The sequence below is a fragment of the Lagenorhynchus albirostris genome, chromosome 11 (assembly GCF_949774975.1).
Source record: "Lagenorhynchus albirostris chromosome 11, mLagAlb1.1, whole genome shotgun sequence".
Classification (NCBI taxonomy): Eukaryota; Metazoa; Chordata; class Mammalia; order Artiodactyla; family Delphinidae; genus Lagenorhynchus; species Lagenorhynchus albirostris.
In genome coordinates, this window is record NC_083105.1 from 11726696 (window position 1) to 11742460 (window position 15765).

General features: G+C 54.2%; 1 protein-coding gene across 1 annotated transcript; it reads left to right on the top strand.

Moving 5' to 3' along the window:
- The first annotated feature begins 380 nt into the window (after nt 1-380).
- FOXRED2 (FAD dependent oxidoreductase domain containing 2) lies at nt 381-14214 on the top strand. The gene is made up of 9 exons (XM_060165282.1): nt 381-430; nt 1056-1604; nt 3320-3571; nt 3705-3968; nt 4327-4493; nt 7298-7463; nt 9162-9403; nt 10600-10770; nt 13589-14214. The coding sequence occupies exons 2-9, from the start codon at nt 1057-1059 to the stop codon at nt 13840-13842; spliced, it is 2064 nt and encodes a 687-aa protein (XP_060021265.1). The 5' UTR covers nt 381-430; nt 1056; the 3' UTR covers nt 13843-14214.
- The last annotated feature ends 1551 nt before the right edge of the window (nt 14215-15765 follow it).

The window sequence follows — 15765 nt, forward strand, 5'->3', positions numbered from 1 at the left end:
TTGTAGCGAACACACCAGTTAATTTGTTTTTCCGTCCTGGCTTCATCAACCTGGTTTCCGGTCCCAGAGTACTGAGTACCCAACTAGTCTTTGGCTACAGTAATGGAGTGGAACAGCTGCGATTATCTCCAAAAGTCGTCTGCTCCCGTGCCTCCCTTACACGTGGAAAGACACAGCTTTAAAGAGCCCCAAGCCACTTGCCAGATTTGATCTTCAGTCGGGCCACCACGCGCCTGCACGCGCCGGCCGGCGGAGCAGCACGTGCGCGGCTCTCGCGAGCGACCCGGAGCCCAGAACCCGACAGCCCAGCCCCTCATGACGCGTGCCGCCACGTGACCCCGCCCCTGCCATGGGCGGGGCCGCCGCGGTGGCGCGGGCAGGCCGAGCGCGGGCTGACTTGGCTGCGGGCTGTCTACGGAGCGGCTGGGAGGTTCGAGCTCTGTGCGGGGGGGTGGACTGGCGGGCCGGGGAGGCGGGAGCTGCGGGCGTGGGCACCAAGCACGCGTGGGGAGCGGCTCCCGTATTCAGCGCGCCCGAAGGAGGGCGGCCTCGCGCTGCTCCGCGGGCAGGTGTGCTGGGGCTTCCCTGTCACGTGGCCGAAGAGACCCGGGTGTGGGACGGGGGCCTGCAGACCACACCTCCTTCAGGCTGGAGGCCGGAGCGCGGGGGCGTGGCCAAAAAGACGTGACCCTCGAGGGTCTGGCCTTGGAAGGCCCTAGGGGGGTGTTGGGCATCCCTGGAATTAGGGGAAAGTGGAGAAAACACCCAGCCTCTTATTACCATGGCAATAAGGAGTGTGGCGCCCTTGGGAACTAAGGTCCTGAGGGAGATGGAGGGGCTCGGGACTCCTAGGGGGAGCCCAGATCCGAGCTTGAAACGATGGAGTCGGGGCAAATGAGTTCAGAGGTCCTTGGGTTCTGGTCCTGGCTGCACCCCAAGTCGCAGTGAGCGCTCCGGCAAGCCCCTGCCTTTCTGGGCCCCCAGTTCCTGGCTCACCTCCGCGGGCGTCAAGGGGCCTTCGTGGTCCGAGGCCTCACCTCTCTGGTCTGCCGCAGGATGGGTCTCTCCGCCGCGGCCCTGCTGTGGGGCCTCCCAGGGCTTCTCCTGACCATCGCCCTGCACCCGGCTCTCTCCCCGTGCCCCGCCCAGGCCTCCGTGCCCGCGCACCGGGACTACTGTGTCCTGGGTGCCGGGCCCGCGGGGCTGCAGATGGCCTACTTCCTGCAGCGGGCCGGCAGGGACTACGCCGTGTTCGAACGCGCCCCGAGACCGGGCAGCTTCTTCACGCGCTACCCGCGGCACCGCAAGCTCATCAGCATCAACAAGCGGTACACAGGCAAGGCCAACGCCGAGTTCAACCTCCGCCATGACTGGAACTCTCTGCTCAGCCACGACCCCCGGCTGCTCTTCAGACACTACTCCAACGCCTACTTCCCCGATGCCGGCGACATGGTGCGCTACCTGGGCGACTTTGCAGACCGGCTGGGGCTTCACGTGCTGTACAACACAACCATTGCCCACGTCACTCTGAACAAGGATCAACGGGCCTGGAATGGCCATTACTTCATCCTGACCGACCAGAAGGGCCAGGCATACCAGTGTAGGTAAGGAACCGGGCTCCAGGGCTCACCTGCTGAAGCCAGTGCCTTCCCTGGCAGAAGGAAACCCATTGGTTGGCCCGTAGATGTGGGAGAAAAGAGGCATTTCTGCCCATCCTTGCTCCCACTGAAATCCAGTGCTAAGAGGCTCAGTTCAGCCATCATTTCCCAAGTGTTTCCTAGAAATGTATGTACTCAAAGATACTTGAAAATTCTGACCATTTCTTTTCTCCAGGGTTTTTCAGACTTCAGTGTCTTCACATTCACTGAAGGACTCCAGCATTGGGTGTTGAGCATTGTCTGAGCTTATGCACCCACAAAACCCTTTTTGTAGAGCATCTCCTAGAACTTGTGTTCCCCAGAATACATTCTGAGAAATACTGGCAAGTGTCCAGCAAGTGTTAGACAGGCTCAGTAGGATTTCTGAACTGAATGAGAGGGAGGGCCAATAGGCAGTGCTGCCAGGATTCAGTTTTAGCTCGCTTTGACTTGGGAGAAAGCTTAGCATAGTCTAGAGAACCCAAATTCAGAGTTATATGTTATACCGTGCTTGTCTAATCCTCACAAGGATCCTTTGAGGGAGGTTCACTGATGCCCATTTTACGGATGACGAACTGAGGCTCAGAGAAGTTAAGTAACCGGTGCCGTGTCACATGGCTAATAAGGGGTGCGGCTGCCACTTGAGCTCACATCTTCCTGACTCCGAAGCCTGTGTTCTTAACGCTGTGCCCGACTGCCTCTCCGTTCCCGGCCGTCAGCCTAGCACCTGGCTCCAGGCAGGTGCTCGATCACGGTTCATTTTCTCATGCCTTTTGCCAGAGGCTCAGCCTTGCTCCTTGCTTGTTACAGCCCAAGGAGAGAAGGGTTGGGCCAATTTGGACCCTCGCATCTTAGGCAGCAGTGCTACAGTGTAGGGGATTCAGATGTGAGCAAATGGACAGGCCAAAAAGCAAGGGGCCACAGAGGCTGCCCAGGCCCCTTCTCCAGGCCACCCGGTCCTGTTTTCTAAACTACCTTGTGATCAAACCATTCCTCTGCAGGCCGGCAGGGTCCGGCTCCCAGCCTGTCCACCACGGGATTGTAATCCCCACCAGTGGAAAGAGCAGGACTCTGGAATTAGGCTGACCTGTGGTCAGATTCTGGCTCTGCTGTCTAAGGAGCTCTGGAGGTCGTGGGCCCACGTGGAGCCTGCATCTCCTCACCTGTAGAGCAGGCGGAATAACACCGATGCAGAGCTGCTTTGAGCAGTAAGATGAGGCAGAAAGCACTTAGTACAGGGCCTTGCACAGAACCACCACTCAGCAGATTCTGCATCTGCCACGCAAGTAAGAAAGGGGGAAGCAGAACGTCTTTCATTTTCATGACTAGGGTGGTACTTGGTGAGGCTGCCATGTTCAAAACTAAGTGAATTAATCCATTTCTCATGGCGTCACCCTCTCCAAAGTCAGAAAGTAGAACTAATTCTCACGTTTGGTATAATCCCAGGAAGGTGTAAAGGAAACTGCACCCACTGGATCACTCAGTGAGAGGCCAGGGTAAGGTCTCAGATGCACTGGGACAGGTCAGGAGGTGGGTGAATAAATGAACAACCTGCTTTCTTTTAGGAGCCAGCAGTCTGGGTGAGGCGGGCGAGCCAGGCAGCAGGTCCAAAGAGGGATTTTTCACTTCGTGGTCTCATAGCTAAGAGGCTAAGCCACCCTCCCTCTGTCCCCCACCTGCAGCGTCCTTCTCGTGGCCACTGGCTTGTCAGTGCCCAACCAGGTGGACTTCCCTGGCTCCGAATACCTGGATGGTTATGAGTCCGTGTCTGTGGATCCCGAGGACTTCGTGGGTCAGAATGTGCTGATCCTGGGCCGGGGGAACTCGGCCTTTGAGACGGCGGAGAACATCTTGGGTGTCACCAACTTCATCCACATGCTGAGCCGCTCCCGGGTCCGGCTCTCCTGGGCCACCCACTACGTCGGCGACCTCAGGTATGCTGGGCAGGTACTGTGTGTGCTGTGCTGCCAGCCCCTGCCCCCCGCCCGACTAACCACCCTGGCCCCTGAGGCTTCCTTACCCGGCACAGACTTCTTTCTCTCTCCTGACATTCCCCTTGGGCCCCAGGGCCATCAACAATGGCCTGCTGGACACCTACCAGCTGAAGTCCCTGGACGGGCTGCTCGAGTCTGACCTGACGGATCTGGCCATTGTGAAGGACCTCGAGGGCAAATTCCACGTCACCCTGAAGTTCTTCCTGGAGGAAGGCAACCGGAGTGCCGACGCCATCCCCCTCCCCCAGGACGATAACGACAACTTCGCCTTGCGCGTGGGCTACGACCGGGTCATCCGCTGCCTGGGCTGGAACTTCGACTTCTCCATTTTCAGCAAGTGAGTCCGAACAGAGGGGAGGAGCTGGATCTCTCAGCAAAGCCCTCTGGTCAAGGCCCAGGTGGACAAGGAGACGCCAGAGGGCTTGAACAGATCCTCCTGTGCCATCAGGTCACACAGGGACCCAGAGCCCGGCCTCCAGTGCGGCTTGAATCCTGGCTCTGTCCCTGACCCACCACGTCTTTAACGCGAACCTCAGCTACTCTGTCTGTTAAATGGGCATCATCATACCTGCCTCCTAGGGTCACGGTGTGGTTTAAATTTGAGCAGGAATGTAAGCACTTAGCTCAGTGCCAAGCCTGTAAAAAGTGTTTCATACATAGCAGCGATTTTTATTCACAGCCCTTTCCACTCACAGGTCCCTCCGACTCTCTGCAGGGGGTGAGCTCAGCAAGAAGTACCCCCTGGTGAAAGCCAGCTATGAGTCCAAAGGGAGCCGGGGCCTCTTTGTCCTGGGGACTGCCAGCCACTCCGTGGATTACCGGAAATCTGCTGGGGGCTTCATCCATGGATTCCGATACACAGGTGAGCCCGGGAGAGAGGGCCGCTGTCCCCAGGGTCTGTAAAGAGACGCCTGATTCCCTGAAAGCAGCCTTAACAGCAGTTGATTGTCATAAATTCCCTGTGGGGCAGGCAGCAGTGGGTTTTCGTGGTCTGAGGACACATCTAGAGGAGTACCAGTTAAGGTGTAAAAGTAAGTACATCTGGGGGTGGCGTGTTACCCGCATCACCATGATTGGCAAGGACTGCTAACCTGGGGAAGCAGCTGCATGGTCTCAGGGGTGCGGCTTCATAACCTCCCCAAGCCTCTGTTGTCCCTCCCAGTTGTCAGAGTTGTAAATGAGGTGAATTCTTCATCCCATAGAGCTGTTGTAAGGACTAAATAAGGTAATATCTGGAGACCGTGGAGCTGTGAAGTATTACGTACACATAGACTCTTTGGGTACCAACAAATTTCAATAAAAGTTGCAACTAGATTATATCAGCTCTTTTTCAAAACTCTCAGTACTAAGGGCACCAATTTTCTGCGCTCTGGGTAGCCCGTTGGATGGGTGCTTTATTGCATGACGAGTGTTACATGGGCCAGTTTATTTGACCATAAAAACACCATAAGGGGGCTTCCCTGGTGGCACAGTGGTTGAGAGTCCGACTGCCGATGCAGGGGACACAGGTTTGTGCCCCCGTCCGGGAAGATCCCATATGCCACGGAGCGGCTGGGCCCGTGAGCCATGGCCGCTGAGCCTGCGCGTCCGGAGCCTGTGCTCCGCAACGGGAGAGGCCACAACAGTGAGAGGCCCGCGTACCGCAAAAAAAAAAAAAAAAAAAAAAAAAACCACTATAAGGATCCTTCATCCTGATGTTTCTATATTTAATGTGATGCCTCACTTGCCTTAATGCTACTTTTTGCATTTCACTCTCCTTCCAGTTTGACAGGGAAAGATAATCATGCTTTGCTGTTGATTTCCGGGCGATATGTTTTATACCCTTTGCATGTTGTCAGGGAGAGAAACCGAGAATGTTAGCTGTCTGTTTACCAAAATATTTGCAAATGGAACACACACATGTACACAGAATGGGAAGAGTCTGTCTCTCTAGCTGTGTCCCCAGCAAGAAACCCTCCTCACGTTCCCGTGCATGTCACCCTTCCTGCACCTGCTGTCCTGACAGGTACTGCCCCATCCCTCTTGCTTCCCTCTGTCCTCTCATCTTTCCCCAGCTCACATTCTTAATTCTCCCAACAGCCCCATAAGAGACATCTTGTTATTTCAACTCCATTTTTCGTAGAAGGAAACTGGGGCACAGAGAAGTTAAGTCACTTACCCAAAGTCACCCAGCCAGTGGATGGCAGAGGTGGCATTTGAATCCACACCTGTCTGACTTTGAGGCTCCCAGCTGACCGCTAAGCTTCAGGCAAATGGGAAACAATCCTGGATGGACAGGCCACCAAGAGCTGTGATCACTCCTACTAGCTGGGGACCCCCCTAGAGGGAGGGGCAGTGTGGCTGTACACAGTACATCCTGCCCGACCTTGCTCATCATTCAGCCGAAGAAAAGGCCCCCAAGGGAGACAAGTAGAAAACAGCAAGGCAGAGGAAAGCAAGATGAAAGATGGTAACCTCAGAAGGTAGGGCCTGCTGGGAACCCTGCCCCTCCCCCTCCTGTCTCTCTCCAGTCCATCCCAGCCTCACTTGCCTGACTTGGGACCTCTTGGTCTCTCCTGACTGGTCTTCCTGCCATTGGTCCCTCTGGCTTCCCATCCAGCCACTCCGGTACCCACCAGAACACTGTTCTTTAAACAGGAAAACCTCCGGGGGCTCCCCAGCCAGGTCCTCGGCATGGTATCCAGAGTTTCGTGCAGCCGGCGCCAGCTCGCCTGCCCAGCCTGGCCCTCGCCTCCTTTACGGAATGTACCAGTTTCTCGAGGTTTTATGTCTTTGCACCGATGCTTCTTTTGTCAGGCCCCTTCCCACCCTTCCCGAGCTGTGCAATTCCTCATCCTTTCCCAAAACGCAGCATAACCTTGTTTCCTCCAGAGAACCAGATGTCTGTCTGTCTGTCTCGTGAGGCTGAACATCCTTTCCTGTGACCGTTGGTCGACCCAGTCTCCCATCACGTGAACTGTCTGTCTGTGTCCTCGCTGGTACTGGATTTGAGTGTTGTGTTGGTTCATTTCGAGGAGCAGGCACCTGTGTGTGGTGCCCCAGTGTCACCGCTGTGTAAGGGCAGCCCCAGGTACACAGAAGATGTCCCCCTGTTGTTTGAGATAGCTGTTGCTTTTCTATCCTTCCAGAAATACACAGAGCATCTCAAAGTAGAACTCAGTAACAGATGTGGGTTTCGGCTGTGAACAAGAGAGGGCAGTCAGAGGGTTTCCATTTGGGAGTCTCCCATAGACATGGGGACTGTGGGGTGGGGAGAGATTGCAGAGGAAGGCTCTGGGTCTGGTTTGGACGCGTCACATGTGAGGTGACAGTGGCAGGGCTTCCATATGCAGATGGCCTAAAGCAGAAGTGGGCAGTCTCGGGCCTGGGGACCAAATCCAGCCGTGCCCGTTCATTTCGCGGTCCTCCATGACTGCTTTCCCACCAGAGTCAGAATTGAGTCAAGTGAGAGAGACCGTCTGGGCTGCAAAGCCAGAAACACTTCCCATCCAGCCCCTTTCAGCACACACGTGAGGACCCTGCTCTAAAGGCACCTTCTTGGAGCCGCGCAATACAAGCGTGTCCTGAGCGCAGAGCTGGTGGGGCTCTGCGTCCCTCCCCCCCGCCCCGGAGGTGAAAGATAACATCTTAGGGGCAGCGTGCCATTCCTCCCTCTGGCCATTTCAGTGCGTGCCGTCCACCGGCTGCTGGAGCAGCGTCATCACGGCGTCACCTGGCCCTCCACCAAGCACCCCATCACACAGCTGGCCAGTGCCATCATCCGCCGCGTCAACGAGGCTTCTGGGCTCTACCAGATGTTCAGTGTGCTGGCCGACGTGGTCCTGTTGGAGGAGTGAGTAGTCAGCCCTCGCCTTCCCACTGCCCCTCCCCCTCCCACGCCGTCGTGCTCTCCTCTGCCTGCTGCATGTGTGGAAGAGCCCAGTGGTTCTTTCCTAAGATGAAGACGGCTGGTGGGGTGGGCAGGGAGGCTGGGGATCAGTCTATTCTGGGGAAACCAGTGACATCAACACCACAAGCTCTGCTGACAGACAGACAAGACGTGAGTGTGACTGCAGCTTTGCCACTTTCCACCAGTGTGATCTGGGGCAAGTTACTTAGCCTCTCTGAGCCTTTCTCTCATCTGCAATATAGAGCTAATGATACCTACCTCGCAGGACTGCAGGAAGGAGTAAAGGTAACTGGTAGAAAAGCATCTGGTACCAAACAGATGAGCAGTGAACTGCAGTGATGACGGATCACCACCTGCGTGGATTTAAGAGCTCCTTGGGCCAGACCATGTCGGCTCCTTGTCAATCAAGTGATGAGCAGCAGATCACAGAGGACGCTCCCTGAGGAAGAAACCACGCAGAGCAGGGAAGGGAGAAGAGCTGGGGGCGGTGAGCAGTGGGGCTGGTTCTGAAAGGACACGGGGCAGGTGAGACGCCTCAGAGGGAACAGTCTGCTCCAAAGCCAGTGAGTGCAGCAGCACATCGAGTTCAGGGACCTGCAGGAAACTCAGCGGTGCTCAGAGCAAAACCCCCATCACCCTTGACTCCTCTCTCTTTCATACCCATTCACAGCATCCGTAGGTCCCATCAGCTCTACCTTCAAACTGTGTCTAGAATCTGCCTCTCACTAGCCCCCCACCGCCACCTTGGTCTGGTCCATGAGCATCTCTCACCTGCGCTAATACAGCAGCCTCTCACCTTTGACCTCATGGTCTGCTCTCAACATGGTGGCCGGAGTGATTGTTTTTTTTTTTGGCTGCTGGTGCGTGCGGGCTTTTTCTGGTTGCGGCGAGTTGGGGCTACTCTTTGTTGCAGAGCACGGGCTCTCGGCTTGCAGGCTTCAGTACTTGTGGCACGCAGGCTCAGTAGTTGTGGCTCGTGGGCTCTAGAGCACAGGCTCGGTAGTTGTGGCTCATGGGCTTAGTTGCTCCGTGGCATGTGGAGTCTTCCTGGACCAGGGCTCGAACCCGTGTCCCCTGCATTGGCAGGCGGATTCTTAACCACTGCGCCACCAGGGAAGATCCAGAGTGATTCTTTTAAAACTTGAATCACTAGAATTCAGTTCTGTTCACTATCTTCCCAAGGCCCGCAGCTTCCCTTCCCAGCCCAGATGACACCCGACATTCCCATCGTGGCACACATGGCCCTCCTTGACCTGCCCCCGCCGACTTCCCCTCCCCTCCCCCTCACTCCACTCCAGCCACATTAGCCTTCTTCCTGTCCCTTGAACATGCCAAGGTGTTCACTCACTCCTAGGGCTTCTCCATCACTGGTCTCTCAGCCTGGCTCACCCTCTCCCTAGATACCCACTCAGGTTACTCAGCGTTTTCTGTCTTCTCTCCCCAGTGTAAGTCAGGGCTCCGCTGTAACAGTAATATTCAAGGGAGACGCGCAGGCCTGATCAGTGTCTGTACGCTGTTTGACGGGCGCTTCTAGGCAGGAGAGGCAGGCGCACGCACACACCACACGCACGCACGCCCACGTCTGGCACCCCTGCCGCAGCACTGAGGGTCTTACCCACGCCGTGTTGCCCCTGTCCCCAGGAATGCCACTGCTTTTGAGTACCTGGAGGAGTTCCCCATGCAGGCGCTGGCCCAGCTGGAGGCAATCACGGGAAGAAGGGCAAGGCACGGGCTCTTCGTCATCAATATGGAGTACGGCCGGAATTTCTCTGGGCCCGACAAGGACGTCTTCTTTTATGACCGCTCTGTGGGGCACACGGAAGACGCCTGGCTGTCGAACTTCCTCCATCCTGTCATCTACTACTATAGGCACCTCCCCACCGGTGAGCTGGGTCTCCGCTCTCCCCCGAGCGAGGGCACTCCTTGGACCCCAGCGCCTTTAAGCTGTCATGCAGCACCCTCAGCTGACAGAAGGGGGGCCTCTAGGGGCTCTGCCTAGAGCCTAAATGCGGCAGATGGTCCAAGAACGATAAATGCTATTCCCAGATCCTGGCCCACACATCGACCTGGGTGGGCCACGTGTGGAGCGGCCTGATCACCTCCAGGCACCACGTGGTCAGAGGGACACTGTTGTTGCCGTCTCCAAAGGAGGCTGACCTTGGAGTGGGGAGCGGGGATCTGGGGACTGACTCTTAGAAGGAACAGGAAAGGGAAGGGGAACTGGTTAGCACAGGAGGGGAGTGGGAGAGCTGGGCAGTGTTCCCAGGGCTGTCCCTTCCTCGCTGTGGGACCTTGGACCATTACTTAACCCCGCTGAGCCTCTGCTTGCTCGGATGTGAAATGAGGGTGGCCATGGTACCCTCCTTGTAGGATGAGGGTTAATGAGATGATACAGCACAACGCCAGCATGGCGCCCAGCACGGAGTAGCTACCGAATGATGACCAACCTGGGGAACACGACTCCTGCTTCCAAACTTGAAGGGATGTCCCCTGGAAGAGGATGATCTAAAACTAGAGGTCGTTCCAAAGGGTGGAGGTAGTGTCAACAGGTAGAAATGACAGGAGCGCAGGTTGACATTCACTCTAAAGGAGCAGCGCATCGTGAAGGCTGCCGGGGGGGGATGGGCCACCTCCCAGAGTCTCCCGATGCAGGGATGGCCATGGCTTGGTGCCCTGTGGCAGGGACACACAGAAGGGCACCCACCAGGTAGGAAACTGGACTAGAGGGGCCCTAAGACCCCTTGGATGCAGGACCCCGAGTCTCCTCACAGAAAGGCCAGTTTCAAAGCAGCCACAATAGATCTCAGCTCACGTAAGTCTTAGAAGCAAACCAAGTTCAAGTGACTGGTCCTAGTTCTGCCCGCTGACAGTGCAGGGGATGAGTCTAGTCCAGTCCCTCTCCCTCACGTCCACCCTCCAGACATTTGGAAGGACAGCTGAACAGGCTGACCATGGCCCATGCAGAGGTGCATCAGGAAGGCTGAGCGTGAGGGGCTGGGGGGCAGGCACCTGGGATGTGGCCCTGGGAATGGAAGCCCCGCGCTCGGCTCTGACATGGCGCCCTTTCTCCTCCCCACAGAGCAGGAGGTAAGGTTCCGCCCTGCAGGCTGGCCTCTGCCGCGGCCCACGGCCATCCACCACATCGTGGAAGATTTCCTGACGGACTGGACGGCCCCGGTGGGGCACATTCTGCCCCTGAGGCGCTTCCTGGAGAACTGCTTAGACACCGATCTCCGGAGCTTCTATGCAGGTAACTTAAGTTTCCCGAAGGACAAAGGGGCTGAGCTGGAGGGTGAAGAAGACCAGGTAGATCCCTGCCCTGTGGAACTTTAGGATGTGCGTCTAGAAACCCAGACCCAAGACTTCCCTCTCCTACGACGGGAGGACTCGGTGTTCACAGAAACCCCCTCCCAGTACAGCACACCTGCAAACACTGAATAAAATGTCTTTTTAAAAAAACCGGCAGGAAAATAAGGGAACTCCCCAGAGGCTAAACACCAAGAAAAGCACAAACCCACTGGATGAGAGATACCTGCTGGTTGTCAGTGGCCTAGAGCCCGGGTAACTGACCAGCACTTGGAGCTGGGAAGACGAGGCTGGAGCAGGGTAGGATGTCTGTACAGAGACCTTTAAATAGAGCTGGGATCTCAGTAGGTAAAGGAGAAGGCAGAATGCACTCCCGAGAGAGAGAGAGAGGAGACGCACGCTTTTTGGCTCTGGGTAGAGTGGGGGGAAATCTCCCCTCAGAATTTCCATCCACTAGGCCTCACTCATGTGAGTTTGGGGCCAAAGTTCACACTATCGTTGTGGTGCAGAAATCACAGAAGTCAATGTGAGTCTTCTGTGAGGACACATACCTTAAAACTAGGCCTCAAAGAATTCCCCCAGATAAAGTTCCCAGGAACATGAACTCCCAAGCAGAAATCACTTCACACATAAGGATACAAACTACCATGAGGGAGTGTCAGCAGAAGCAACACACTGTAGGATGAAACCTACAAAGACTGTGGGAAATGGAATGGTCAGAGAGAGGATGTAAAGTATGTCCAAAATCTGTAAGTAAATAAAAGAGAGATTACTGAAAATAGAATGAAAGGGCAGGACTACCAGAATTGACTGGGCAGATTTGAGAAAGGTCCAAATAGAACTTCTGGAAATGAAAATATAAATTTGTAATTGGAAACTCAATGTCAGGGTTAGTAGCACATTAGACAGAGATGAAGGGAAAATTGGTGAACTGGATGGAAGATAGCTCTGACAGTCAAACCCAGAGAGGGACTTGGGGAGAGAGAAGTCTCACGATCCCCAGGAAGAACTGACCAAAACAAGCCAAATTTTTGTCTCTTTTTTTTAACCCCCTGAATTACCAGGATACCCGCTCCTTTTTTCTGTCCAGCAAACATCTGTTGAACAGTGATTGTATTTCACACACTATTCATATCAAACCAGGTTAGAGACGGTCAGTCCTCGGCCTACGGGTCAGAGAGCAAGTGTCCTTCTTTCATCCCTCAGTCTACCTTGAAATAAAAATGTATATATTAAGGGGGATGGCTTAAAACAATACTTCAAGTTAATAGTCTAAATGCGTGTAGATGCTCAAACAGGGGTAGTTCATAGAGCAGAGCTAAGCAGCTTTGAAGTACTAGCATTCTGCAGACATAAACTCTCACCATACACTTACACATGAAATTACCCACTATAGATCTGGAGACCTCAGCTGCAAAACCTCTGTCTGTTTCTCGAGGTTTCAGGAGTACACGGAGATGCCAGTGCCTGTTAGGGAGTGTATTCCTACCCTGAGTTACGGCTCCTGCCGACCCATCGTCACAGGCCCTGCAGCCTCCTGGCTCCTACTCCCTAGATAGACTCAACAGTACAGGCCACTGAGTGTCACTGCCTTGAACTTGAAGGAATCCTCCCCACAAAGGGCCAGCTGGCAGAGGGTGGGCTTTCCCTCCACCCGGTTAGTGGATGTGCAGCCGCTAGTTCTGGACCCAGATCTGCTGGACCCCCGGCCCCTGCAGAAGAGGTGACGTATATCATAGGAGGAGGTGCTTGCTGAAAGGCCACCTCACTGCCCCTCTCCATCCTCTCCCACATCTGCTGCCGTCCCTGCTCAGAGAGGATGGTCATGGACCATTCTGGCAGGGACCCTCTGTACTACAAGTCAGAGGTAAGGTAGGAAATAGTTTTCCTGTAGCACCTCACAGCCTGATCACTCGTGTGAGCCTTACAGCGTCCTTTGGTAATGTGCCTATTCACTGAGGCGAGAGACTCAAGTTGGTTTTCTGACACTCACTCCATCTTCCCATCCTGTCTAAATCCCTTAGAAGATTGAGCCCACCTCTGTTTCATCCTTTCTGTTCTTTAGGTCAAAGTTATATAAGTGCTTGGCTAAAAGGCTTTTTCACCCACTTCCGTTCCCATTCCCCAGAAGGAATGACTTCTAGCTCTTCTGGTTGTCTCTTAATATTTCTAAATAACACGTCTCCACAGCTCTTTCTTCATTGATCAGATTTGACCTACACACCAACTTTCTGCTGTGGCGCAGACGAGGGTCTAGCAGTTTTATCTTTACGTCCCCCATAGTGCTTAGAATCATGCTTTACAAACAGTATCTGCAGCTCAGACATTGTTGAGGGGATAAATCTTTGCAGGGAACTCTGAGCTCAAAATGGAACTGACCACCAACTTCCCAGCCCCCCGGGGTGGCTCCTGGAAGAGAAGGCTGAGGGGCTGCTCCTGGGTGGCCGAGCTCCCACCCTGCTAGCGCCACGTACAGCAGCATGCGGGCCTCCCACCTCTGGGAGCTGAGCCGTCTCTTTGGTTTGCTTTCCTTTCCTTTGGAGCCTTGTTTTTCCAAAATGTTGAGGCAGCCTCCCAGTCTTGGAACCTCAGGGAGGGATGAGATCCACGGCTACCCAGGTCAGACGTGAGATACCCAGAAAAGTCAGCTCCCAGGCTCAGGGGATGGAGGGAACCGGGTGAGGCCCCTGGGGCACTGGCACCCCCTCCCCTTGCACCTCTCCCCACACCTCTCAGCCCGGTCTCCTCTTGCTTTTGTGCAGAGTCCTGTTTCCTATTCGCCCTAACACGCCAGAAGCTGCCACCCTTTTGCCAGCAGGGGTACCTGAGAACACAGGGGCTCGTGGGAACTGAGAGCCTCCGCCAGCACGGCGTGGAGAGCGGGCTCCTGTGGGACTATGCCACTGTGGGCCGGGGGGTCAGCGGCCAGCAACCTGGCGACCACGGGCCAGGACAGCACCCTCTGGCTCCAGGGCCTCCGGTCTCGCCCTTCGACAGCAACAAAGAGGAGCTCTGATGGCCAGGCTTCTCCCGCCCAGGCCCACAGTCGGCCCTGCCCTTTCCCCACAGTTCAGTGCTCCCACCGACATGATTGCCAGAGACACCTCAGATCATCGCAGTGACCGCACCAAAGCCACACGGAGGGCACGGAAGGGCTGAAGGGCGGCCACTCGGTGGTCTCCCCTCCTGTTCGGTTCAGAGGTGCCTGGGAAGTGGGGACCAGAGAAAGCATCTTCTGCCAGATGGAAGGGAGCTGCCTTCCACACCGGACTTGTCTGCAAATGAGCTGTCACGGAACACCAGGCTGGCCTCACTTCTGTCCCCATCAAGTGCCCAGTGGTTCCTTTTCCTTCCAGTTGTCGACTTAAAAAATATTCACAACCTAAAAGTTGAGAGTTATGTTTTATTCAGCGGGAATTCTTAAGACTTCAAACCCAGGAGGCAGCATCTCAAATAACCCTGAAAGAACTGCTCCGACGAGGTGAGCGGGGAGCCAGGTTATACAGAAGTTTTGCAACCAAGGGCAGGTGGTCTGAACATCAAAAGATTATTGTTAATTAAAGAAAACCAGATATCCCAAGTTTAGGAACTTAGTGCCTTTCTGTGTATGGGAAGATGCAAGAGTCTGGGCTCACTGAAATCTTTCCTTTGCTATGCACCTCAGCTGTCTGGGGCCAATATCCTCACATCCTGAGTTTCCTCAGGGCTCACCGTGGGGAGTGGCTGCAGTCTGATGGCTGCTCAAAGGCAGGTATTCTTTCCTTCCTGAGCTCCCTCAGGGCTCACCAGCTCACATCAGTGGTGGCTGCCATCACTGATGAGTGTGGCATCCTTTGTTTACTGATGTAGCGGGAAATACTGCATTTCTCAGATCCTCCTCTTGGTTGGAAATTTGACCAATATTTGGGAGACATTTCATGACCAAATTTTGTCCCACGGCACTGGGAGGCGCATCCCAGATCGGGTGAACATTTTTGTTGATGTGTCACTCCAGGTGCTAGTTTCCAGATTAGGCCCTGTTGATAACTAAATTCTCTGGATCGTCTGTCTTACTAGTCTACTATGATCCAGGAAATGTTTTCCCTTTTTGCTCCTTCCCGTACCTAGAATCACACTATTACAGTTATTCTGTAAGAGTCATAAATGTGATCTGTTTCCTCAAGATGTTTAGCCATCATCAATTTTGTTGGAGGCCTGGTTACACACTGGGTACTGTAAGAGACGACAATCTTATAAAATAGACAGGATATAAGTAATGCAGCTAGTAATATTGACAAAGTCTTAGTGCAGCAGGGAGACACGAAGTACAAACAATTTGGAAACAAAGAACAAATTAAAACAATTATTAGTATAACTAGTTGTAATCCAGTTGCAATAAACCATCAAGTCCACAGGAGGGCCAGCTGGAGAGGCCAAATTTTGGCAGGAACAGGTAGAGAGAAAAAGATAAATGTTTCATCTTTGTTTACAAAGGTATACCTTATCAACTTGTTGTACATCATAGCATAAGAGAAAAGGTTGTTTTTTGAAAAACAAAGATTAAAGCTAGTATATTTCCCAAAGTCATAAAGTTATAAATCATATTCATCAGTTCCTTCAGTCCCATGTAATTGATTCCTGTTGATCTGGATGAAGTAATCAGGTTTTGAGTTTTGTCATTTGTTACAGAGTTCAGTGGTATTATCTAAAGGCAATCAGAAACTTATATTTGGGGACTTCCCTCCCTGGTGGCACAGTGGTTAAGAATATGCCTGCCAATGCCGGGGACATGGGTTCGAACCCTGGTCCAGGAAGGTCCCACATGCTGCAGAGCAGCTAAGCCCATGCACCACAACTACTGAGCCTGTGCTCTAGAGCCCGCGAGCCACAACTACTGAGCCTACGTGCCACCAACTACTGAAGCCTGTGCACCTAGAGCCCATGCTCTGCAACAAGAGAA

What these genes read in the sequence shown, in the direction of transcription:
- FOXRED2 (XM_060165282.1), top strand. Translation starts at nt 1,057, where the DNA reads ATGGGTCTCTCCGCCGCGGCCCTGCTGTGGGGCCTCCCAGGGCTTCTC. An exon ending in GGCCAGGCATACCAGTGTAG is followed by an intron (nt 1,605 to 3,319) that starts GTAAGGAACCGG and finishes CCCCACCTGCAG; the next exon opens with CGTCCTTCTCGTGGCCACTG. An exon ending in GACGTGGTCCTGTTGGAGGA is followed by an intron (nt 7,464 to 9,161) that starts GTGAGTAGTCAG and finishes CCCTGTCCCCAG; the next exon opens with GAATGCCACTGCTTTTGAGT.